Source organism: Equus caballus, chromosome 24 (assembly GCF_041296265.1).
Source record: "Equus caballus isolate H_3958 breed thoroughbred chromosome 24, TB-T2T, whole genome shotgun sequence".
In the NCBI taxonomy this organism is placed as follows: Eukaryota; Metazoa; Chordata; class Mammalia; order Perissodactyla; family Equidae; genus Equus; species Equus caballus.
Genome location: NC_091707.1, coordinates 31,874,949 through 31,898,553, shown reverse-complemented (window position 1 = coordinate 31,898,553; position 23,605 = coordinate 31,874,949). Strand labels below are relative to the sequence as shown.

Genomic DNA, 23,605 nt, shown 5'->3' with positions numbered 1-23,605 from the left:
GGCAGGACCCACCGCCCCACCGCCGCCGCAAACTCGCGCAGGACCCCACGGAGCTCTCACCCAGGAAATTCCTGCTGGCAGCTGCCTCCTCAATGAGGACACTGGTGGCCCCCGTGGGAACTATGAGGATCTGGTTGTAGCCTGAGGGGGCAGAGATGCTCTGGGACCACCCAAGCCACAGGAAGGAGCTGCCTGAGGATGCTAAGTGCCCGGCAGCACAGAGGGGGTCAGGGAAGGGCCAGGCCAGTAGGACACAGGGAGGGCTGGGCTGTTTGGGGAAGAGTGTTCCTGAAGGAGGAAACAGCTTTACAAAGGTCAGGGTGAGGGGCAGGCTGGGGCACCCAAAGTGACTGGGAGGGGGAGGGGATAATGGGGGAAGGGCCAAGAAGGGCATCCAGGTGGCAGCAGTATGAGATGAGACTGGATAAGTGGGTCCTAACCAGCGTGGTCCATGGGCTCCTGGGAAAGGGTTTGGCCTCCACCCTGAGGCATGACCTGAGTGTCAGATTTGACCCTCTCAGCACCATGAGGGGGACTCAGCCAGTGCAGGAGACAGGCAGGGAAGGGACAAGCCACAGACGGTTGTGTCAACTGTCTATGGACCCCCGGAGGACCCCACCTCTGCTGAGGTCATTGGCCTCAAAGGTGCCTGTGACAGGGTAGCAGGTCGTGCCGTCACCCCCACACTGCAGACACTTGTCCTCCTGCTTGGACGAGTCTAGGTTGTAGTCACAGCCAACAACCTGCCAGGCAGAGATGGGCGACAGACAGGAGAGACAAGAGGGAGTCACGGACACACCAGGACTCAAACCCTGGTGGCCTGGCCAGGTCAGGGAGGGGTAACTACTCATTAGCCGTTGAACAGTAAACATCCACCTGAGTAAACCTTGGACCCGGCCTGAGGCTGACAAGCCGCCTTTTAGCTGCTCAGCACCCTCCTCCCCTTCTCTGGCAACAACACCTGATTTTCCTTTGGGGGCCACCTCTCTCCCAGAATTTGGCTAGAGCTCTCCAACAGTGGGTTTGGGCACATCAGTGGGTTGTACGCCTTGCTCAGAGAGGGTGGTCCAGGGGGAGCCCAAGCCAAGTCAGAGGCAACCCCAGGTCACTGGAACTCCTTGGAATGGGGCGCTCTTTCCCGGGGAGTCGCCAGGCTGGGATGGAGCTGCTGGTGGCCACCTTCACACCTCAGGGAAGACACTGCCTGATCCTAAGGCTGACCCAGAGGAGAGGAGAGCCAAGAGGCCAAAGAGACATTTCTAGCAGCATTGTTCAGGCACTGCAGCCAGCCAGCCAGCCCAGCCCTCAATGGCTTTTTTTCTTTTCTTGCTGAAGTCAGTTTTAGTTGGGTTTCTGTAACTTGCCCCCCAGGGCAGTTGCCCTTATCATGGGCTAGAGTTTCCCAAGGGCAAAGGTAAGAGGGTCATAAGGCATCTGTGATGTAAGGCACCTTAGAACCTAGTCTTGAAAAGACATCAAGCTCCTGAGAGCCACTGGCCCTGCTGGTGCAGGACAGGGAGACATCCTGCATAAGCCCTGAGCCAGCCCCCCAAGTGGGGGGCCCAACTCACCCGGCAGCTGCCCTCCACACAGACGTCCCGTTTGCCCGGCTCACAGGGCGTCCCGTCTACCACGGCCTCCTTGTGTTTGTAGTAGAAGCTCTCCCCCTCGGGAATGCAGTTCAGTTCACACTTGTTTGGGGCTGGGGCAGGCAAGAGGGGAAAGCTGAGGTCCCCAGCGAGGGTCAGCCTACCCTAGGGCAGGGGCCAGAAGCATCCAGTGGCTGGGAGAGAGCCCTTGCAGCAGCCCCCCAAGTGGCTCAGAATCCCACCCCATCTCAGGGAGAAAGTCTGTCTCGGCATTGTCTATAGTAGCTGGAATGTTACCAATCTTCTACCCTTTAAGGAAATTACTGTCTATCGATAGAAATTATGTATGTTGACTATGCTGTTAAGAATGATTATGAAGACTATCTAGTTATATGGGAAGATGCTTATAACACAAAATGCAAAATGGAACTATGTAATTACAAATACGTAAACATAGACAATGATGTAGAAAAGGCCAGAAGGAAATGCTAGCAGTGATCCCATGAAAGAGGTGGGGTTGAGGTCATTTTTTTCTTGTTTTAACTTGTATATCTATCTAAATATTATATACACATTGTTTAAACAGCCCCAAAGTTCTAACAGTGTTGTAATCATCTCCACAGCAAACACGGCATCCCTCTGCTACCCTTTCCTCTGTGTTCTGATTTTTCTATAATATGGATATATTTCAATCATTTTCGGCATACGCTCACCTTGGGATCCAGGAGGAGCAATGAATGCCAAAGGCCCACTGGGGCCACCCCACCCCGCCAAGACCCATCCCCCCTACCCCACAGCACACACAGGATATAAAAGTTCATTGATTTGGAATGCGGTGTGCCAGAGAGTTTCCAGGAGTCATTTGCAGGGAGCAGGGAAAACTAATACTCGGGCAGTACTAAGGTATCTTCTGTATGTCTTAACTACATACAAGTTAGTGTTTCTTCCTTGAACTGCATTTATTGCTCTAAAAATTAACGACCTACACCCTCCTGAAAGTTCCCCGTGGCATGCCCTGCGGCCCCAGAGACCCCGAGTAAAGGGCCCTCGCTCTGCGGAGCAAGGTGGCGCATCCTGCCGTCTGCGCAAACCCGGCGCCAGCCGCGCCCCGCCCCCCGCCCCCCGCGCGCCCCCCACCGACACAATCCCCCTCCCCCCGCCTCGACCCTGCGCAGCAGGAGGGATGCTACGGGGAGCCGGCGAAACACATGGGGCTCCGAGCGGCGTAGACACGGACACGGCTTTGTTTGTAATGTGTACAAAGGGAGAAAAGGACGGAAAGACCTCAAAATGACCACCAGTGTTGTGTTGCTGGGGGCACTGGTGATATTATAAAATCTGACAAAGCGCCTACAATACGGTAATAAAAATTGAGACGAAAAATCTGTGTGTAAAAGAGATCCCAAAACGATGCGGAGCCGGGGAGCAGAGCGCGGCGTCGGGCCCCGGGCGCCTTACCCCGGTAGTAGGGCAGCCACCGGTACCGCCGGCCCTGGAACTCGCGGCCGTCGAACTCCGCGCACTGCTCGGCCCGGAAATCCCGGGCGCCCTCGGGGCAGCTCTGTGGGGTGGAGAGCAAGGGAGGGAGTCCACCACCGGGGTCTGCCCCTCCCATCAGGGTCCCGGTCCCCTCCTCCCCCGCTCTCCTCCTCCCCAGCTCTCCTAGCTCCGGGAGTCGGAGTCGGCCCCCAGGGCTCCCGTGCGCTCCGCTCCAGGTGCGGGGGCTCCAGGCCGCCCGAGGAGAGGCTGTCCCTGCAGGTGCGGGGGCAGGAAGGGGCTCCGGTAGGCCCGGCTAACTGAGGGGCCTGGGTGGGGTGGCTGGAGCCACAGGAGGGCGGCGCCCGGGGCGGGATGTCAGCCGGATGGTGGGTCCTGGAAGCTGGTGCCCCCCACCGTGGGCTTTACCTCGGTGCGGCAAGAGCGGTGGTTCCGGGCCGGGCCCACGCAGCTGGAGCCCCCATCTCCCCTGCAAGACGAGATCACCGGGAAGACCCGAACCCCCGCGACCCAGCAGCCCCTGACCCCTCCTGGGGTCTTCCGCAGGTGGGCACAGGGGGGCCAAGGTGAGGAGGGGGTGCCCGCCCTTATCAGTCCCCTCAGGTGGGTACGGTGAGCCCCATGTTTATCCCAGAGAAGCAAGACTGGGAATTCTAACTACCCAGGAGTCTAACTTGGGGCCACTCTGCCTCTGAAAGCAAATTTCCAGAGAAGACCCAAATTCTGCCCCTGGAGATAAAATAAGATGCAATAAATACCCACCTGGGGAGGTAATTCAGTCACTTAAGGAGTCAATGAGTCTAAGGGGCTAAGAAGAACGTCTCACCTCTCTTCCTCCTCACACAGGTTCTCAGGAATAGTGAGCTACACCCGCTAACAGGCAAGGTGTCATCAGCCCTTCTTTTGTGCCCACCCCTCTACAGCACCTGTCAGAGTGCAGGGCACACAGTAGGTGCTTAACAAGTCACTTGACATGGGAAACACGTATACTTGACAAAGAGGCTGTGTCAGTTTAGGAATTATGGGTTGAAGGTTATTCATTAATTCGACAAGAATTTACGGCACCTGCCACATGCCAGGCTCTGCATTAGGAGCCGGAGACCCAGGGGTAGATGAGGCAGGGATGGCTCCAGCTCCTCCAAAATGAGGTAGATTGCGGAAATCAGAGTGTTCATATGGGGGAAATAACTTGATTTCAAATACTCCATCGCTACTGCTCCCAGAACAAATCTATTGCATGGTGGCTTCTGCCCGTGGGGCCCAGTGCTGGCGCTGGATTCCCAGGCCAGGACCCAGCAGACTCCCTCGCATCTCTTTTAACAAGTTGGCCCATTCCAGCCTCCCCTACCTCTGAGAGTAGCAGGGGCGCTCCCGGAAGCTGACGCCCCCTCCGCAGGTCCGGCTGCAGGGGCTCCAGTTGCCCCAGAGACCCCAGGTGTCGCTCTGCTGCCTCAGCTGGGGAGCCTGGAGGAGAAGATGGGCTCAGGAGCGTGAGTCAGCACTCGGAGCCCCCACCAGGGCACTCAGAGGCTCACCCGAGGGCCCCCTGCCCAAAAGGGGCCTGGGATTCTCCCTGCTAGAGCCAGCCCCTCAAGACTCAGCAGCACGCCAGGCACCCTGAACACACTCATTTACACAACTATCCAGCTTTCACCATAAGCAGCTGCGAGCCAGGCCTGGAGGAAAGCGGAAGGCAGCCAGGAAAAATCTGGAGTTCCAGGGGCCACCTGGGGGCAGAACCCTACAGCCAGGGGCAGTGCACAGGGCCAGGCATTTGTGGGTTACCACTGATGTAGGGGCCCTAAAAGAAGGGAAGCAACACAGGACAGAGGCACGGCAGATGATGAGGGGCACCCACTCTGCTTCTCGCTTAGGATCTGCCTGACTCTGGGCCAGTCACCTAAGCTGGCTCTGCCGTGGTTCTCTCATCTGTCAAGGTAGCCACCACCAGCAGCTCCTGCTATTTGCTGGAAACTGCCAGGCTGAGGGTAGAGACTTTCTCCCCAGACAAGGATATGCACTGGCCTGTGCAGAGTCTGATTTGAGAACTGAGAAGTCTGCAAACGTTCCCCTGCATGGGAGCCATGGGTCAGCAGAGGGCGCCCTTCCAGGAGGGAGATATAAAAGGGTGGGAAGGTAGGTAGGGCTCCATCCTTGCAGGGAATGTCACCCACAGGCAGCGCCATGCTTCCCCAGGGTGTAGAGTGGAGTAGCCACACCAGGCCTTGTTGCACCTGCTTCTGCTCTGTGTGCTGACCTCATTTCTGAAGTTTCTGGCCTATTAAACTAGGAATTTAATCTAATCCTCTGGGGTGGGGGGAGGGGAGCTACCAACCTGTGGCAGAGACTCCCAGGAGTCCTCCAGTATCCATCCTCCCCTTCTCCCATTGTGAGAGAACCCTTGACTCTTAGCTAGGTACCTGGCTACCTCTCTAAAAGTTCATTTCCCAGACTTCCTGCAGCTGATGGTGGCTGTGTGTCTAAGTTCTCATCAGTGAGATGTAAATAAAAGTGTTGGGCAGCAGCATCTGGTAGTCTCCTTAATAGATAGCTTGCATGCATGTGCATTTGTCCTTTTTCTTCTTCCTGCTATACTCTTTCCTGCTGGTTGGAAAGCAGATGTGATGGCTGGGATGAGAGCAGCCTTCTTGACTATGAGGTGACCTTCAGTCAGCAAAAACAGAAGGACCCCAGAGCCTGGAGGACTTTGTGAGACCAAACATCCCTGGACTTCTGACCTCTGGGTGTTTATGTGAGAGAGGGGTCAAGTCTCTCTTGTTGAAGGAGACTTGCTGAAGGACTGTTATTTGGGACTCTGGAACAGGCATATAACCCTAATGGATAGAGGTTCCCACCGGAAAGATCTGACGCCCTGCAGCTGGCATGAGAACTCCATGCGCTACACACATGTTCTCTCATCTAACCATCGGAACAACCCGACAGACCCAGTGCATGGATAAGAAAAGTGAGGCAGAGAGAGAGGGAGCCACACAGGAACAAGTGGACACAATAGCCGGTCAGCTTCACCCCGGGCCTCTGCTCTCGGGCTGGGCTATGTTCCCACCTACCTCACTGGGGCAATCAAATGAGACACTAGATGAGTCCTAATACTAGACGAGCTGGACAAACATTGGACTTTGCTTCCAGTTTTGCCAGCAGGCAGGAGTACTGGAAATATGTCCTGTTGCTGGCAGGGGACCCCTGAGAGATGGCGACCCCCAGAATCGAGTCAGGTACCCGCCCTGAGCCCCTTGTGCTCACGGCTCTGAGTCGTGGCCCGCTTTCGGTTTGGTGCGTCTCCTCTTGGACTCCCAGCTCGGCTCCCTTCGTGTTCTGATCTCTCCACCTTCATTCAGGATCCAGATAGGCTTTGTCCTCTCAGGAGAGGGACTTTGTCCTCCCAGTTCGAGTCTCTGTCCGGATCACGGCGGCGTCCTGGTTGAGTACCCAGTTGTCTTCTGAAGGAGGCACAGCTCCTTTGGGGCTCGGGCTTGCGGACAATCCAGGTGTTTTTCTTTGGTTTCCAGATTCCTTTTGGATTCAGGGCTGGGAATCCAGCAACTGTGCTTTTGTTTTTAGATTCCTTCGGGGATCAGGACTAGGACTCTAGCAAGCTTTCTTGGGTTTTCGGTGGAAATTTCAGAAGTGGGATCCCAGTCATCTAACTGTTCTGAGGGAAACCCTCCTTCAGGGACCCTGGCTGGGTTTAAGCACTTTGGGCCCCTACATGCGCATTTTTAACTAAGTGGGCCAAACAGATCAGAGACAGCCTGGAACTGCAATGACCTTATGCATCGGCAACAGCCTAGCCAATGAGAAACATCGCAGCGCAGCCAAGAGAAGCCACTGCCCCCCTGAACTGCCACTTTCCCCCAGAGGACTTTCCTTTAGAACAGCCCCTCCCTACTCTCCCCACAGGAGCTAAACCAAATTGGAAGACGGGGCTCTAAAGTTAGGCAAAATGAATGGTATGTCTATTTACTTTGGTACCTGGAGGCTTCTGGATACACACAAAGCTCTAAAATCACCTCACTACAAGATACCTGGTCTAAATTAGCCCAAACAACTGAAAAACGGAGGGAGAGCAAAATGGCTTCTGAAAACTGACGTTTCCCTCCCCATTCTTCTTTGTCTCAGGCGCCATCATGTTTGTCTTCCCAGACTCCTTTGTCTCAGACTCTGCCCCGGCAGCCATCTTGTGGCCAGGCTCCACCCCTGATGCCATCTTCCTCTCTTCCCCTCTGCGAAAACCTGCTTCAAGAATCGGCCACTGGGGCCAGCCCTGTGTCCAAGTGGTTATGTTCACATGCTCTGCTTTGGCAACCCAGGGTTTTGCTGGTTTGGATCCTGGGCGTGGACAAGGCACCACTGATCAGGCCATGCTGAGGTGGCATCCCACATGCCCCAACTAGAAGGACCCACAACTAAAAATATACAACTATGTACCGGGGGCTTTGGAGAGAAAAAGGAAAAATAAAATCTTTAAAAAAAAAAAAATCAGGCCCTCTGAGATGCAGGGATGCCTCAGCATCCTCAAGGCAATCAACGTGATACACCAGATCAACAAAATGAAGAATAAAAATCACATGATCATCTCAATAGATGCAGAGAAAGCTTTGGACAAGATACAACATCCATTTATGATAAAAACTGAATAAAATGGGTATAGAAGGAAAGTACCTCAACATAATAAAGGACCCATATGACAAACCCACAGCTAACATCATACTCAACAGTGAAAAACTGAAAGCTATCCCTCTAAGAACAGGAACCCGACAAGGAAGCCCACTGTCACCACTCTTCTTTAACATAGTATTGGAAGTCCTAGCCAGAGCCATCAGGCAAGGAAAAGTAATAAAAGGGATGTAAAGTGGAAAGGAAGAAGTGAAACTCACTATTTGCAGATGACAGGATTTCATATATAGAAAACCCTAAAGAATCCACCAAAAACATATTAGCAATAATAAACAAACACAGTAAAGTTGCAGGATACAAACTCAACATACAAAAATCAGTTGCATTTCTATACACTAACAACGAAAATAGCAGAAAGAGGAATTATGAATACAGTCCCATTTACAATACAATAAAAAGAATAAAACACCTACAAATAAATTTAACCAAAGAGGAGAAAGACCTATACACTGAAAACTATAAAACATTGAAAGAAATCGAAGATGACACAAAGAAATGGAAAGATACTCTGTGCTCATGAATTGGAAGAATTAGCATAACTAAAATGTCCATACTTCCTAAAGCAATCTACAGATTCAATGCAATCCTTACCAAAATCCCAATGATATTTTTCACAGAAATAGAACAAAGAATCTTTAAATTTATATGGAACAACAAAAGACTCCAAATAGCCAACCAATCCTGAGAAAAAACAAAGCTGGAGGTATCACACTCCCTGATTTCAAAAATACTACAAAGCTATAGTAACCAAAACGGCATGGTACTGGCACAAAAACAGGCACACAGATCAATGGAACAGAATCGAGAGCCCAGAAATAACCCTGAACATCTATGGACAGCTGATTTTCAACAAGGGAGAAAGAACAAACAATGGAGAAAGGAAAGTCTCTTCAATAAATGGTGTTGGGAAAACTAAACAGCTACATGCAAAAGAATGAAAGTAGACCATTATCCTATGCCATACACAAAAATTAACTCAAAATGGATTAAAGACTTGAATGTAAGACCTGACACCATGAAACTTCTAGAAGAAAACATAGGCACTTTGACATCTGTCTTAGCAGCATCTTTTCGAAAACCATGTCTCACAAGGCAAGGGAAACAAAAAATAAACAAATGGGACTACATCAGACTAAAAAGCTCCTGCACAGCAAAGGAAACGATCACAAATGAAAAGACAACCTAACAACTGGGAGAAGACATTTGCAAACCAAATATCTGATAAGGGGTTAATATTAAAAATATGTAAAGAACTCATACAACTCAACAACAAAGAAACAAACAACCCAATTAAAAAATGGGCAAAGGATCTGAACATTTTTCCAAAGAAGATATACAGATGGCCAACAGGCACATGAGAAGATGTCCAACATCACTAATTATTAGGGGTATGCAAATCAAACCTACAATGAGATATCACCTCACACCCATCAGAATGGCTATAATTAACAAGACAGGAAACAGCAAGTGTTGGAGAGGGTGTGGAGAGAAGGGAACCCTCATACACTGCTGGTGGGAGTGCAAACTGGTGCAGCCGCTATGGAAAACAGTATGGAGATTCCTCAAAAAATTAAGAATAGAACTAGCATATGATCCAGCTGTTCCACTTCTGGGTATCTATCCAATGAACACAAAAACACGAATGTGTAAAGATAATTGCACCCCTATGTTTACTGCAGCATTATTCACAATAGCCAAGCCTTGGAAACAAGCTAAGTGCCCATCAAGGGATGAATGGATAAAGAAGACGTGGCATATATACACAATGGAATACTACTCAGCTATAAAAACAAGTGAAATCTTGCCATTTGCGTCGACATGGATGGACCTTGAGAATATTATGCTAAGCGAAATAAGTCAGACAGAGAAAGTCAAATACCATGATCTCACTCATAAGGAGAAGAGAACAACAACAACAACAAACAAACACATAGATACAGAGATTAGATTGGTGGTTACCAGAGGGGAAGGGAGGTGGGGGGAGGGCGGAAGGGGTGAGAGGGCTCACGTGTACAGTGACGGATGGTAATTAGTCTTTGGATGTGCACATGATGTAGTCTACACAGAAATCGAAATATACTGATGTACAACTGAAATTTATATAATGATATAAACCAATGTTAGCTTGAGAAAAAAACAATCAGACCCTCTGAGGATTCAAATGCTAAGTCCCTAACTCCTAAGTTAAGTGGAGCAAATAAACAACTAGAAAGAAAATTGTAAATAGCAGTTACCCTAGACTTTTGATAAGACAAAATGACTCCAAATACAGCTCTAAAAGGATTCTCACAGCATGCAAATAAAAGTTTTTAGTAAAAGACTTTCGCCATCTGAACAAGGAACCTTTCTTTAGTCCATCTGCCAGAAATACAACTTGCATCCAACTCTTGAGTTTTGTACCGAGACATGGCTAAAAGTTTAAAATGAAATCTATGTCTACGTGTCTATGTATGTATGTATGTACGTATCTTATAGAGATGTGATATTTTTCTACCTCCAGATGGCATTGAGAGAATTGATTTGTAAAAACCTCTATTTAATTGGCTTGAAATTAAGCACTTATAAATTAAGTATTCCTAAATCTCAGAAACATAATAGAAACTAATTTAAATGCTTTTCAGGTTCACGTGATCTAGGATTAATCTTTAGTAAATAAAAGCTAGCTTAAGGTTGTCCGTATAAATAAAAAACGGGCATGTCTTCAGACTTTTTAGTATTGGGTGTAGTGAAAATGTACAATTTTTTCCTCCGCCTGAGTGTACTAGTCATGTAGGTTCATGCCGTCTCTGTTACAAAATTTGTCAGCAAGAAAGTAACTTGAGATGATGGTTGACTATTTAACGTCTAATCCTAGCATGACTGTTAAAAGTAAGTAATTAACATAAATATAAATAAGATCGAAGTTCATACTAAGTTAAACTAAACAATGGAGAGTCACTGAATACCTAAATCATTTTCCAAACAAGATAAAATACTGAAACACTAATTACTGAACATAGGTTTAGTAACAAAAGATTTTATTCCCTCTCCTTGTAAAAAGAGAGAGAGTACACTAATTAGGCTTATTTGGTGTGTCGAGTTATATGAGAAGCATGGTTGAATAAGTGATAATAAGCCTTTTTAAGTTATAGTGTATGGATGAATATTACTAAAAAGTGTTCTAGAAATCATATAAAATTCCTAAACATCTGATATGTCCTAATATAATGTTATTACCTGTAATCCTAGTTACTATCTAAAATGTATAGGATAAAAATACCCAAATTTTATTGTCAATTGTATTTACCCATTGCCTTTTTTTTTTTTTTGGAATATTAGTCCTGAGCTAACATCTGCCAGTCCTCCTCTTTTTGCTGAGGAAGACTGGCCCTGAGCTAACATCCATGGCCATCTTCCTCTACTTTATACGTGGGATGCCTACCACAGCATGGCGTGCCAAGCAGTGCCATGTCCGCACCCAAGATCCGAATGGGCGAACCCCAGGCCACCAAAACGGAACATGCGAACTTAACCGCTGCGCCACCAGGCCAGCCCCAACCCTATTGCCTTTTTAAAAAGTTTTTTTGTTAGTTATAGACAGTTATTGTTTTACTTTGATGCTTTTACAAATATGCTTCCTTTGCAAAGAGATTGATGAAAGAACCTGACGAGTACTCTGGGTGCAGGCTTGATAACTTTAAGTTCATAACACTAACCTGGGTGGGAGCTTGTGGAACTGGAGTGAAGGAATGACTGCTTTGATGCTTTATTTTCCAGGTGTAAAGGACCCCTTTTTCTCCTCTCCTTGAAGCTGTCTGTAACTTACAGCAATTTGGTAGAGTATATCTTTGCAACAAGGGTTAAAACATTCCTCTTTTTCTCTCCACCTGATCCATCCAGAATTCGGAAACTCTTAAGTATTCTTTTCATGACAATACACATTTTTGCACGGGCTCATGAAGGTCTGTTCTCCTTGTAACAAAACACAGTTGGAAACACTGGCTATTTTACCACGACTTGGACTAGAATGTTATATTCAAGAAAGATGTCCATAGACTCAGACGTGACCAGACAGCTTTCAGTTACTGCTTGAAAAATCAGCCTAGAAGCTCGCTTACAAGGTTTCAGCCAAACAATCTTTAAAAAAAGCTTTTATGGTCGGGGCTGGCCCCGTGGCCGAGTGGTTAAGCTCGTGCGCTCCACTGCAGGCGGCCCAGTGTTTCGTTGGTTCGAATCCTGGGCACGGACATGGCACTGCTCATCAGACCACGCTGAGGCAGCGTCCCACATGCCACAACTGGAAGGACCCACAACGAAGAATATACAACTATGTACCGGGGGGCTTTGGGGAGAAAAAGGAAAAATAAAATCTTAAAAAAAAAAAAAAAAGCTTTTATGGTCAATCACTATTCTTGCTGCATTTATATAAATAATCAGGCCGAGTTTAATACAAACAAATTAGTTTTACTATGATTATCATTATTTAAAACTAGAGATTATTGTGGAGAGAGAAATTATGCTTGCACTTTTGTAGATACTAAATTCTAGTCCTATTGTCTTCAAGGTTTTGTTATATACCTGTAAGCTGGACTGGATCCTGAATTATTCCTGTTTCCTTAAAGGTCTGGCTATGATACTCCAAACTGACGTTTCCAATTTTACTGCCCTTAAAATCTCCTTGGAAGGGACTGTCCCCACCCAGGTGACAGCCAAACCTCAGGGACTCGAGCCTTGGGTACACATCTCACAGCTGAAAAGGCTCCACCTGACATCTGGTCCTGACCCAACACCGGAGACCTCAAATCAAACTGACCAGGAAGAGAAGCAGCTGACATGTGAGGCGACAGCTTTCCTGACATGACTGGACCAGGCCTGGACACCCTCTGCCCACTGTTGTTTCTTTACTTTCTCCCTCCCTCTCCTAGAAGGACAATGCCCTTGTTTGCATTTCCCAATCCCTTGCAAAAGGGGGAAACCTCTGTTTGCTGAATTTGCCATCAGAAACCTCGGTCTGTTCAAGACAGTAATGACCCCTTAGTTCACCCTATAAGTACTGTCACTGGGACTCCAGATGCTGTTGTTTATCTAAATTGATCTGCCAGCCCATCCTACCGACTCGGGGTACTAAGCCCACTTAAACTTGCTCCTTGCTTTACTCTAACCCAGCCTTGGGAGGGGAAAACAAGATCTTTTGAATATTTGCATGAAAAATTCTGTGGGGTCACCAATGTAACCCAGGCCATCTGTAAATTTCTTGTTATATCCATATATCTAGGCAACCTCTTGGTATGTGACAACATAGTATCTGAGCCTTGGTCATATAATGCTAACACCCCTATGCCGATGAATGAGTATATAGATGATATTGCCTATGTGGGAGACTTATGTACACCTCCTGGTCACATTTTCATCTGTGGAGGTCTCAGTAATGACCTTTATGCTTGGGCAGCTCGTTGCCTTGACAGCTGAAGACTACAAGGACAGTGTACCCTGGCTGTACTCACTGTCCTGTTCTCTTTGCAAAACCAGAGACCTCTCATTGGTCTCTCCCATCAAATCCCCATAGTTGCTCTAAACAAGAGCTTCCAGGAGGTGTACATGACTCAGTTTGCCTCCATGGGACGAGCTTCCTTCCCATGGATCGGAGCAAGTACCAATCAACAAATGATCGAGAAGCTCTCTCTGACACTAGAAGAGTTGGCTAACTCCACAGCCAAAACAACTTAAGCTCAGCAACGATTGCTTAACTCACTGGCCAAGGTAGGTTTGGATAATGGTATAGCCCTTGATTATCTACTTGCTGAGCAAGGAGGTGTCTGTGCAGTGGGAAACACCTCCTCTTGCTCATAAATGCCTCTGGGGAAGTGGAAACCCAATTATGTAAGATTAGTGAGCAAGCACACTGGCTACAACAAATTTCACCTACCAATCCACTGTCTTGATTTGTTCAGCTGGTTACCTTCAGGTCTGGGCTCCTGGTTTAGAACCATCCTGTAAACTGGGCTCATAGTTTGCTCTTAATCTTACTCTGTATACTTATTGTGAAGTTATGTACCTACTGCTTGTTGAACCTCTGTAAAAATGACGTGCCCGAAAAAGTGATGTTAGCTCAACAATTTGAAATGACTTCCAACGCCTACGACCTCAGACAACGATAGACTTTGAATAGGAAATGCATGAGAGTTCTCCTCCTAACCTGCCTGTTTGCTCAAATGTGGCCTAGATGGTTTTCACCCACTATGCACCTTCCCTCCAATGTGGGACACAACAACCAGGAAAGGTCCTTCTTGGCACCAAGCGACAAGACCACTACATGCAGAGACCTGACTGTTAAGCAGTGGTGCTTTTGGAGAAAGATCTTGATCAAAAGGGGAAATGTAGAAATTAATAAAAGAAAGAAACCTTTACTAAATTGGAGTCAGGAAGCTTTCATGCCCTAGCCTACATCACCAGTTACAGCAAACAGGAAGAGACCTATCCTTCCATCTTGGACAGGAAGTAAAACTACTACTGAAGGAAGATTTCTCTTGCCGCCTGGCAACAGCCCAGCCAATGAGAAATGCTGCAGCTCAGCCAATGAGAAGCCTCTGGGTCCCTGATCTGTTACTTTTCCCCCAAGGGACTTTTATTTAGAACAGCTCCTTCCTATTTCCCCCTTTTCTCTGTAAAAGCAGCTCCCCTCCTTTGTTTTCTGGATTTGCCTATGGTTTGCCACAGCATGCACATCTCCAAATTGCAATTATTTTGGCTATTCCCAAATAAATTCATTTTGAGGATAAAACAGGCAAATTTGCTTTTTCAAGTTGACATGCACCAGCCCACGCTGTCTGAGGAAAGAAAGCACATTCAGCCAGCAACAGCACAGGCAAGCTTTGTTCCTCTGTAATTACCCAAACTATGAGCTGCAGGATGGTGTGAAGCCAGAATGAGCTAGTCCAGTCCACCTCACCCTGGACCTGTCCTCACCTGCCTCTTGCTGCTCTCAGCACCCCACCCACTCCTCCAACTCCCACCTGCGGCAACTCAGGAGCCCCCTTTCTGCTGCACTGATCCCAGGGGATCAGCTGCCCACTGTGCATATGTGTGTGTGTGTGTGTGAGAGAGAGAGAGAAAGAGACAGAGAGAGAGAAAGAAACAGAGAGAGACAGAGAGAGAGAGAGAAGGAAGGGAAGCGGAGGCTAGGGGATGGGAAGCCCCCTCAGGAACCCTCCGCCTGACCAGCCTGGGGTTGGGGGGCCAGAGGAGTGTGGTGGCACCTCTGCTTTATTCCTCCTTAATCATCTACTCGTTCTGTTCAAGCCGATCCCTGTCGCACTGAGGACCATCCTGAGAAGTGCTGGGGGATGCGGCGGGGGTGGCAACCGAGCTGTGAGCCGTGGCCACGCCCCCCGCCCCCCAACAAGCAGGGTGCTGGGAGGAGATTCTCAGCCCGGCCAGGCCAGGCCCAGCCCGTGGAGGCTCACACACTTGGAGGAGGGGGCAGAAGAAGGCTCCTCAGGTATTTCTAAGGGAGAAAGCAGCCAAAGGACCAGGGCGCTGTGTAAACCTTGACTCATTTCATCTGGACGGCAACCTGTGGGAGGGCATTATTACCGCAAATTAAAGGAATCTAAGGCCTGGTGATGTGCTAAGGGTCACCCAGCTGTTAAGGGGCAGCTGCGGGATTTCATCCTGGGGTCTTGGCGCCACGGCTCCCGCACCTGAACTGCGGCCTCCAGACAACCAGGCACCAGGAAGAAGCCTGTGCCAAGGACCTCAGAGTGTGGCACTTAGGGAGGGCCATGGCCGGCTGAGGTGACGTGGGAAGCCAGCAGGTGGTAGAAAGGACATGAGGAAGGAGGGCTCTAGCTCACCCACCTGTGCCCATGCTGGATCCATGGGGCTTTGGAGGAGTGCCTGCTGCCCACCACTACCGTCTGTCCCTGCCTGCCCGTCGTGGCCCTTCTCCTCCTCCACTCACATCTCCACGGGGGAATTGCCCCCACCCTCCCCAAGCAGCAGACAGTTTGGAACCTGCAACCCGCACCTCCTGCCTGCCTCACAGAGGGCTGGGAGGGCTGAGGGTCTCCCCTGGGGAGAGCTCTCCAGGGGCAGGACAGGGCCTGGCTGCCTCTGTGCCCTCCATCCTGTCCATGCCAGGAGAAGCTTGGCAGGAGGGGCCTCCAGGACCAAGCCCAGCTCTGCAGACCCTCCCCTTCCCAAAGGTGGGCCCTGTGGTCTAGAAGATTCTCTGAATATCCTCAGGACCCAGGAATGATCTCCAGGGACCCCCATCCTATGGGCCCCTGTTCATGAAACAGCTACTCTGCCAGTTACCTTCCCGTGTCCACTCTGTAAATTTGCACAAATGCGGTAGCCACTAGCTGCATGTGGCTAATCTAAGTTAATTAAAATCAAATCAAATCAAACTCAGTTCCTCAGTTGCACTAACCACATTTCATGTGCTCAATAGCCACGTGAACCCAGGATCTATCTTATTGGACAGCACAGATACAAAACATTTCTGTCATCTCAGAAAGCACTATTGGACAGCCCTGCTCTAGATGCTAACCCCACATGGAGGGGAATGACTGGACCCCAAATCTCGAGGCCCAAATAGCCCAGCTGAGGGCAGCTGAGTTTGGGCCCAAGCAGGCATCTGGGGGGATGGTCCACCTGGCTGCACCTTGGCTGGTGCAATCATTGTCCCCGCCCCTCCTTCCAACCTGGAAGACCAGGGAGGGGGTTCTGCAGCATTACCGTCCACCCAGCACCTTCGGAAGGGGGAGGGCTCTGGGAAGTTGCCATTCCTGCAAACTGTGCCCCCGCAGCCTGCCCGGCACGCCCCTTTTTTGAGAGAGCTGGGGGATGGGGGGGCAGGGCGAGGTGTCGCCCCCTCCCACCCCATCTTCCCATCTTTGGTCCTCTCCTGGGGATGTCACCGTCACTGCTGCCGCCTGGGGCTCCAGCAGTCAGGGGGCTCCAGCAGTCAAGGGGCTCCAGCCGGCGGCAGGTCGGCTCCTCCCCGGTCCTGAGCCCGAGCGTCCTCCCGGCCGAGCCCCTCGCGCCCTCCTCCCCAGCAGGCTCCTCCCGGGGCCGGGCAGGGTCGCACTCACCGAGGACCCGGGCGCCGGGGCCAGCAGCAGGGGCACGAACAGGAGCAGCCGCATCTCGGCCTGCGGGAGAGACGGGGTGAGCGGCGCGGCGGGCCCCTCCCGCCTCGTGGCCCACGGGTGGCCCGGGGAACAGCAGAGGGAGGGAACGCCGCGGGGCGCCGCTCACACGCGCAGGGGAGAAAAAGCTCGTGTAAAGTGGCTTCCCAAAGTTCAGGAGTCACTTCTTTCAGGGCTTCAGAGAATTAAAAAAAGAGGACAATTAAAAACACTTCCTTGTTGAAAGCAGGGAGTTCAGAATCAAAGCTATCAGACTCGCTGTTTAAATTCAGCAAGAGATTCCTTTTTTAAAAGCCATTGTACCAGTTGTTTAAAAACTCGTTATTTTTTTTTAAAGTCTCTGAAGACACTTTTAAAACTCAACTCAAATGCTTTTAAAATGTTAATTGTATCTTACTTTATAAGCCACGCCAGCATTTCTCTGCTGGGGAAGTTCCACCAGCAGGCTCCATAAGCAGTGTGGTGTGTGTGAACAGAGTGCCTGCGTGGAGTTCGGTGTGTGCATGCATGTCCTGCGTGCACGTGCAGTGTGGACAGTGTCTGAGTGCAGTCCGGTGTGTGTGTGCGTTGTGTGTGCACGAGTGTACATGTGTTGGAGAATGACATAAGCAATGTGCCCCGTTCAGTACAAAACATTAAACAAGTACTGACTTGTATGCTTAAATTTAAAAACCTGTATTTTACCGATGTTCTCTTTAATTTTTTTTTAAGAATAAAATGACCAGTTTACAAGGACGAAACAACATACGTAAGTCGAGTTCGGCAGAATGTAACCTAGCACATTTAACCACGTACACGCTCTGCTAATTTAGCACCAGCAGTGATTCATTTGGTTCTTAAATTTTCGCAATCAAATCAGAGGTTCCCGGGCGCGGGGGTGAGGGAGGCGGTGCGCTGCCTCCCCGCCGCCCCCTCCGGGGAGAGCCGCGTGCGGGAGGGGAGGCGGCCTCACCGCCGGAGGGCCGATGACGGACATAAGCGACAGGTGATGCTTCTCTAAAGGAGAGACTGAGGACAGGAGCGAAGAACTTCACTTAAAACTGCGACCGCAGGCGCGCGGCGATTTGCCGGGGGCCCGCGCCTGGGATCCCTGCGCGCCGCACCCCGCACCACGCCCCGCAGACGCGGGGGCGGCCGAGGCCGGCGGGACACCCTTCTCCGTCCGTCCCCCAGGCGAGGATCTTCCCCGCGCCCGCCCCGCCCGAGGAGGCGCCCCCACCCCGGCACCGGCTCCGCACCATCCCACCCTCCCGGGGAACGCGCCCGTGGCCCTACGGCGGGAAGGTGGCGCTTCGGACGCCAGGCGCGGGCGAGGGCAGGTGCGGCCCCGCGGGGAGGGGGCGCGCTCGGTCTCCGGGCCCCGCGCCTGGGCGGCGTCCGGCCGAGGGAAGGACCGAGGAGGCGGGGGCGGCGGCGCGGGGCCGCCCGGGTCGCGTCCGTCCGCCCGGCACCGTCCCCCGCGGCTCCCGGGGTTTTCCTGCCGAGGGCGCGCGGTGCGGAGCGCGGGCTGGCGCTGCGCCCCCCTCGGCGGGCAGAGCCGCAGGCGGCGTCTCCTCCGGGCCCCCCTTCCTCCGACTCTGCTCTCCCTCCCTGCGAACCGGGTGGGGAAGAAGTCCTGCAGCAGCCCCTGGGCGGCCCCGCCCCGCCGCTGGGTTCCTGTCCCCGCGCCTTCCTACCTGTCCCCGGAGCTGCAGGGCGCGCAGTCCGCAGTGCCGCTCCGTCGGCGCCCGCCCCCGCCCCAGCCCCAGCCTGGGAGGTCCGCCCTGCAGCCCGGAACGCCAGCGGAGGTTGGACTTTCTCTCCCCACTGCTGGCTGGCTTCCTCCCCGCCCCATCTCCCCCGACCCAGCCCTGCTGACACCCACCCCCAATCGCGGCAGGACGACAGTGCCCGGGTGGAGAGGCCCCACAGTGACCGGTGATGCCTAGGGCCTCCATCTCCTTGGGTGTGTGCCAAGGCATGGTCTGCCCTCCCGCCCCATCTCTCTTCTCTTGGGCCGGCACCAGACATCTCTCCAGTCCCAATTCCTCTGCGCCCCAGCCTTCCAGTTCGGTGCCATCCCCGCTCCACGCCCACCTTACGTACGACGCGCCTCTGTGTCCAGCGGAAGGCTTGTCTTCCACCCCTGACGTCTATACTTCCGCCGCGGCTGAGTTTTTCCACACGCGTGCTGCTGTTTGCCACCTCCCAGTCAGCTTGGGGCCCAGAATGCACTCTCCAAACTCCCTCTACCTTTCCAACTCCTACTCACCCGTCAAGACCCTGGTCAAAAGTCACCTTCTCTAGAAGCCTTCCGCACACCATAGCAGGCAGAGCTGGTGGCCCCTGCTCCTCAGTCTCCGTCCCTGTCTGCTGTAGTCCTGCGGTGTGTCACACTGGGACTCTGAGTCTCCCTGACTCAGTTGTGAGGTCCCTGAGAGTGACGCTTGCATCTTATTGCCTCTGCCCAGGGCACTAGTTGGGATCAAGTTAGGGGCTCAGTAAATTCGACAAATTTAATTTCCTTTCCTAGTTGACCTTTTTTTCAACCAAGGCACTCCTTGCCTGCCATCCCTCTTTTGGAACTAGAATTCACCTATCCCTGGGAAAGCAGCACTGGCCCTGGGGCACATGAAAGGTGGGGAGGTCACAGGCTGGTCCCTTTCCCCCATCCTCTTCTGCCCCTTGTCTACTCCCAGCCATGGGTCATTTCTCCCCTGGCCTCCACCGGGGCAGAGAAAAGTCACCAGCGGGGAGCTTGCCCCCCCTTCAGACCCCCGGCTCCTGCAGCTCTTCTCTCCGGGCTGATGCTCAGACAAAATGCTTATTAAACAAAGGCATTTTGATTCTGGCCCATTTCTTACCCATCAAGGAGGAGCAGAGGAAGCAGCAGCTGTATGGAGCCCTGGGGACTTGTGTGAATACTTAGGCAAAGATAAAGCTTGGCAGGGAAGGGAGTGGAATTACCCAAAACCTCTCTAGAAAAGGAAAAATAGTTTCTTCCGTTCAGAAAGCCTCGCTCCCTGCCCCCACCAGCCCGGAATTTTCTGAGCTTGGTCAAAGGTCCCCCTCTAAGTGGAGGAAGCCTGCGAGAGGGGCTGTGTGTGTGTGGGGGGGGGGGGGTGGGGGGGGGCGGCGCAGCCAAGGCACCTTCCTGACTTGTTTGTGTTTTTTTTCCGTGATCCCTTCTTCTCAGACACCAGGCGGTGATTTCTTACTCCCCACCCCAGCTGCGAAGCCGGCCCAGAGGTTGGGGAGGTAGGAGCCGCACAGGGTTAAAGGGCAGCCTTGGACCCGCCAGCAGTTACTGGCATAGGCAAGTATTTCTCCTCTTCAAGCCTGGCGTCCTCGCCGCTACCTCAGAGGGGACATGGTGAGACAGTGCCCAGAACATAATTGCTGCACAAAAAAAATGGTGGTTTAGAAAGAAGATTCAGGAAATAGTGTAAGACCGTCTCTCCCTTTGTGAACTCCCTTCTGCATGGGCCCTTGGGTGCTCGCCGGCTGCACCAGAGACTTCATGCTTGGGGCGCTGGGGGGCCGGAAGGCAGAAGGAGCAGAGCCCTTGGAGGCAGACAGACTTGGGCTGGGAACCTGCCAGGTGAATGTCAGCAAATCGTGTCACCTCCTTAAGCGTCAACTTGCTCACTTGAGCCTCACACAGCGGGGCCGTGGGGGGGGGGGGGGGTGGTGGTGGTGGTAACTGGCTTCTATAAAGCTCCCCTAGGTGCTCAATAAAAGTTACAGTGGTCCCCCCTTGTCCCCGGGGCTACCTTCCAAGACCCCCAGTGGATGCTTGAAACCACAGATAGTACCGAACCCTATACATACTATTTTTTCCTATACATACATACCTATGATAAAGTTTAATTTATAACTTAGGCCAGTAAGAGATTAACAACAATAATAATAGAACAATTATAACAATATTCTGTAATAAAAGTTCTATGAATGTGGTCTCTCTCTGTTAAAATATCTTATGGTGCTCACCCTTTTTCTTCTTGTGATGATGGAGATGATACAATGCCTATGTGACGAGATGAAGTGAGGTGATGACGTAGGCATTGTGATGTAGCGTCAGGCTACTATTGACCTTCTGACGACATGTCAGAAGGAGGATCATCAAGCACGTCAATGTTTGGATGTCAGGAGCATGGTTGTCAGTGGTTGGGGATGCAACAAAGGGATGATTCAGGTCCCCAGCAGGACAGAACTGGACGGCGTGAGATTTCATCATGCTAGTCAGAATGGCACGCAATTTAAAACATGAATTGTTTATTTCTGGAATTTTCCATTGAATATTTTCAGACCGTGGGTAACTGAAACTGCAGAAAGCAAAATCTCAGAGAAGGGGAGCCTGCTGCAGTTCCTTCTGCCCCCTGCTCCCTCAGCCTGTGTCCTGGATTCCTTACATCTCCATCATCTCTGCAGGTTGCAGATCCAGGGACACAGCTAAGAAGTAATGGCCAGATCTCTCTGTGAGGCTGGGTTGGGATGGAAAGCTGGAGAGAAGAGAGCAAAACCCCAAGAGCCTCAGGGCTCCTGGGATGCACTCCCCCAGGAAGCCTTCCCTTACGCGGCCTCTGTGCTCCCATCTGCGGGGTTGGCCCTAGCACTTTGGAACTAGTGCAGTGATGTATCTGTCCCTCTTTTTCCCTCTGTTGTGAACTTCGCAAGGGCAGGGATCTCTCTCTTTCATCACTGTACCCTGGACCGGAGGTCTGTGGCGGCCCTGAAGGGGCCCCTCAAGAGAATGTGGTGCTGGAAGCATGGGTGATTGACAGCCTCCAGACACTTGGGGTCTACACCACACTCTGAAGGCTCTCCCTGCTCCTGCTCCCTCCCCGTTTATCCTCGCAGGCATCTCCCCAGTAGACCTCTTGTACATCTAAACTGAGCTGACACACAGCGTTCTTGGTTGCAAACCACAGGAAAAGACTTAGTTAACTGAAACATACAAGTAGCTTAGAGGAAGGACATTGGGAGCTCATGGAATTGACAGGAAGTCTGGAGAATAAGGCACAGAAATGGGGTGGAATCCCTGCCGTGGTCACATCACGACCCAGGAGGGGTTCTGGTTAGGACCTATTCTACTGGACATTGGACTACTGCCACCATCACGTTTAGGCCACACTGACCCATGTCACCCTCAGAAAAAGCCCTGAATGGCCCTTGTAGACTCCAACCCCAGCAGGAGCGTACCTGTCCCCTGACTGCCGGGACCGAGAAACGAGAATTGGCAGTTTCCCCGAATGGGAAGCTCAGGTGCTGGGCTGTCCCGGACAAGAAACGTCCTCTCTGCCCGCAGCCCTTAGCACATGGTGTCTGTGGAACTGAACGTGCAGAATGCTGCTTCTCACCCTCCTTCTCTTTTTGGTGCTGGTTGTTCGTTCATCTGTTCATTCCTTGAATAACTGAGTGCTTACTCTGTACCGGAAGCTTGTGGTAAATGTTGGGCAACCAGCTCTCTGGAGGGAAAAGCACAGCTTTGTAGTGTTGATCAGTTTCCCTGGCGTAACTGCTCCAAGGCTGTGTTCAAGCACCAAGTGTCACTAACGGGGAGCTGGCGAGAGATGCACCATCGGCTCTCCTGCTTGGGCTCCAACCACAGATCGTCCTGCCCTGGGGAGGTTACATTCTAGTAGGGGTTGCCTTCCAGTGTTAGAACGAAACAAGTCTTACAACCTGAATATTCAAATATTTCCACCGTGAAAGTCACAGAGCCTATGCTACAGCCCACTGGGAATCCAAAAGGCAAAAGGAACTCTTCATGTTCGAGGATTTCTCCATTTGCCTCTACCTTCTCCCCACCCTCCAACACTCATATCCATTTCCCTTGATACAGACAAAGTCGGGGGAACCGGGGTTGGGGAGTGGGGGTCGTTGAAACACTCGGTGCCAGTCTGCCCGTCAACTGATGCTGCGTTTCCAGATCCCACACCCACCCTCTTGCTGCCATATTCAAGGCAGGACCTTGAAACACCAAGCCAGACCACGGGGGTGGGAAGTGCAATGCTCAGGATGTCTGACAAGTGGCTGTCATGAGATAAGCCACCTGGCCTTTGGAGGGGAGCTTCATCCTCAAAGCTGGGACAGAAATATCCCCCGACCTTTCCAACAGACACAAGGGCCGTTCAGAGAGAAAGAACAGAACTGCTGGGATGTCCTTCGGTGACATCCAGCCTGGTACACATCCACCCCATCTGCCCCATCCTCAGTCCAGATCCTGGGAGAGGGCGCCAGGAGGAGGGTGAAGAAGGTGGAGTTGGGGCAGGATGCTGCTGCGGGGGGACCAGAGCCCAGAGAGCAGCAGGAAAGGGAGAAAGGAGGGCTTTCCAGAAGACCTCTCCTGACTGCTCCCTCCCGGCAGCTGGAGCCTCAGAGATCTCACCCCCTTCCTTCCACACAGGCGCGCGCATACACACACACACACACACACACACACCCCGTGGCAGAGGGTCCGGCGCGCGCGCACACACACACACACACACACCCGTGGCAGAGGGTCCAGCACAGGCCTGCACTCGGCAGATACCTGAGGTCCAGCTGTGGCTGGGTTGCACGGTCAGCTAGAGTGGGGAAGAAGTGCTCCTAAAACTGGGGTATGTGGTCTTGGGGACACAGAAAGACACCGAATGACAACGCACAGCTTCTGGGAACATCAGCTTTAAGACTGGGGGGTGGTGTGTGTGAGGCGGAGGGGTGAAATATTTT

At 51.5% G+C, this 23,605-nt stretch overlaps 1 protein-coding gene across 25 annotated transcripts in view; it reads right to left on the bottom strand.

Annotated features, from left to right (window-relative positions):
• The window catches only part of PAPLN (papilin, proteoglycan like sulfated glycoprotein), a 43,504-nt gene extending 23,676 nt beyond the window's left edge, over positions 1-19,828 (bottom strand). For 9 of the 25 annotated variants that reach the window (XR_011432205.1, XR_011432207.1, XR_011432206.1 and 6 more), the window contains exons 1-8: positions 18,589-18,704; positions 16,856-16,915; positions 4,435-4,550; positions 3,495-3,555; positions 3,048-3,150; positions 1,572-1,702; positions 620-743; positions 61-495 (exon numbers count right to left, since the gene is read on the bottom strand). Coding sequence is in view for 21 of the 25 variants with exons in the window: in XM_070250033.1 (XP_070106134.1) it covers positions 61-495; positions 620-743; positions 1,572-1,702; positions 3,048-3,150; positions 3,495-3,555; positions 4,435-4,550; positions 16,856-16,909 (1,024 nt within the window). In the remaining 4 variants the exon portion in view is untranslated. The other 16 variants (XM_023628053.2, XM_070250043.1, XM_023628054.2 and 13 more) reach the window with 14 other exon arrangements.
• Positions 19,829-23,605: the final 3,777 nt, after the last annotated feature.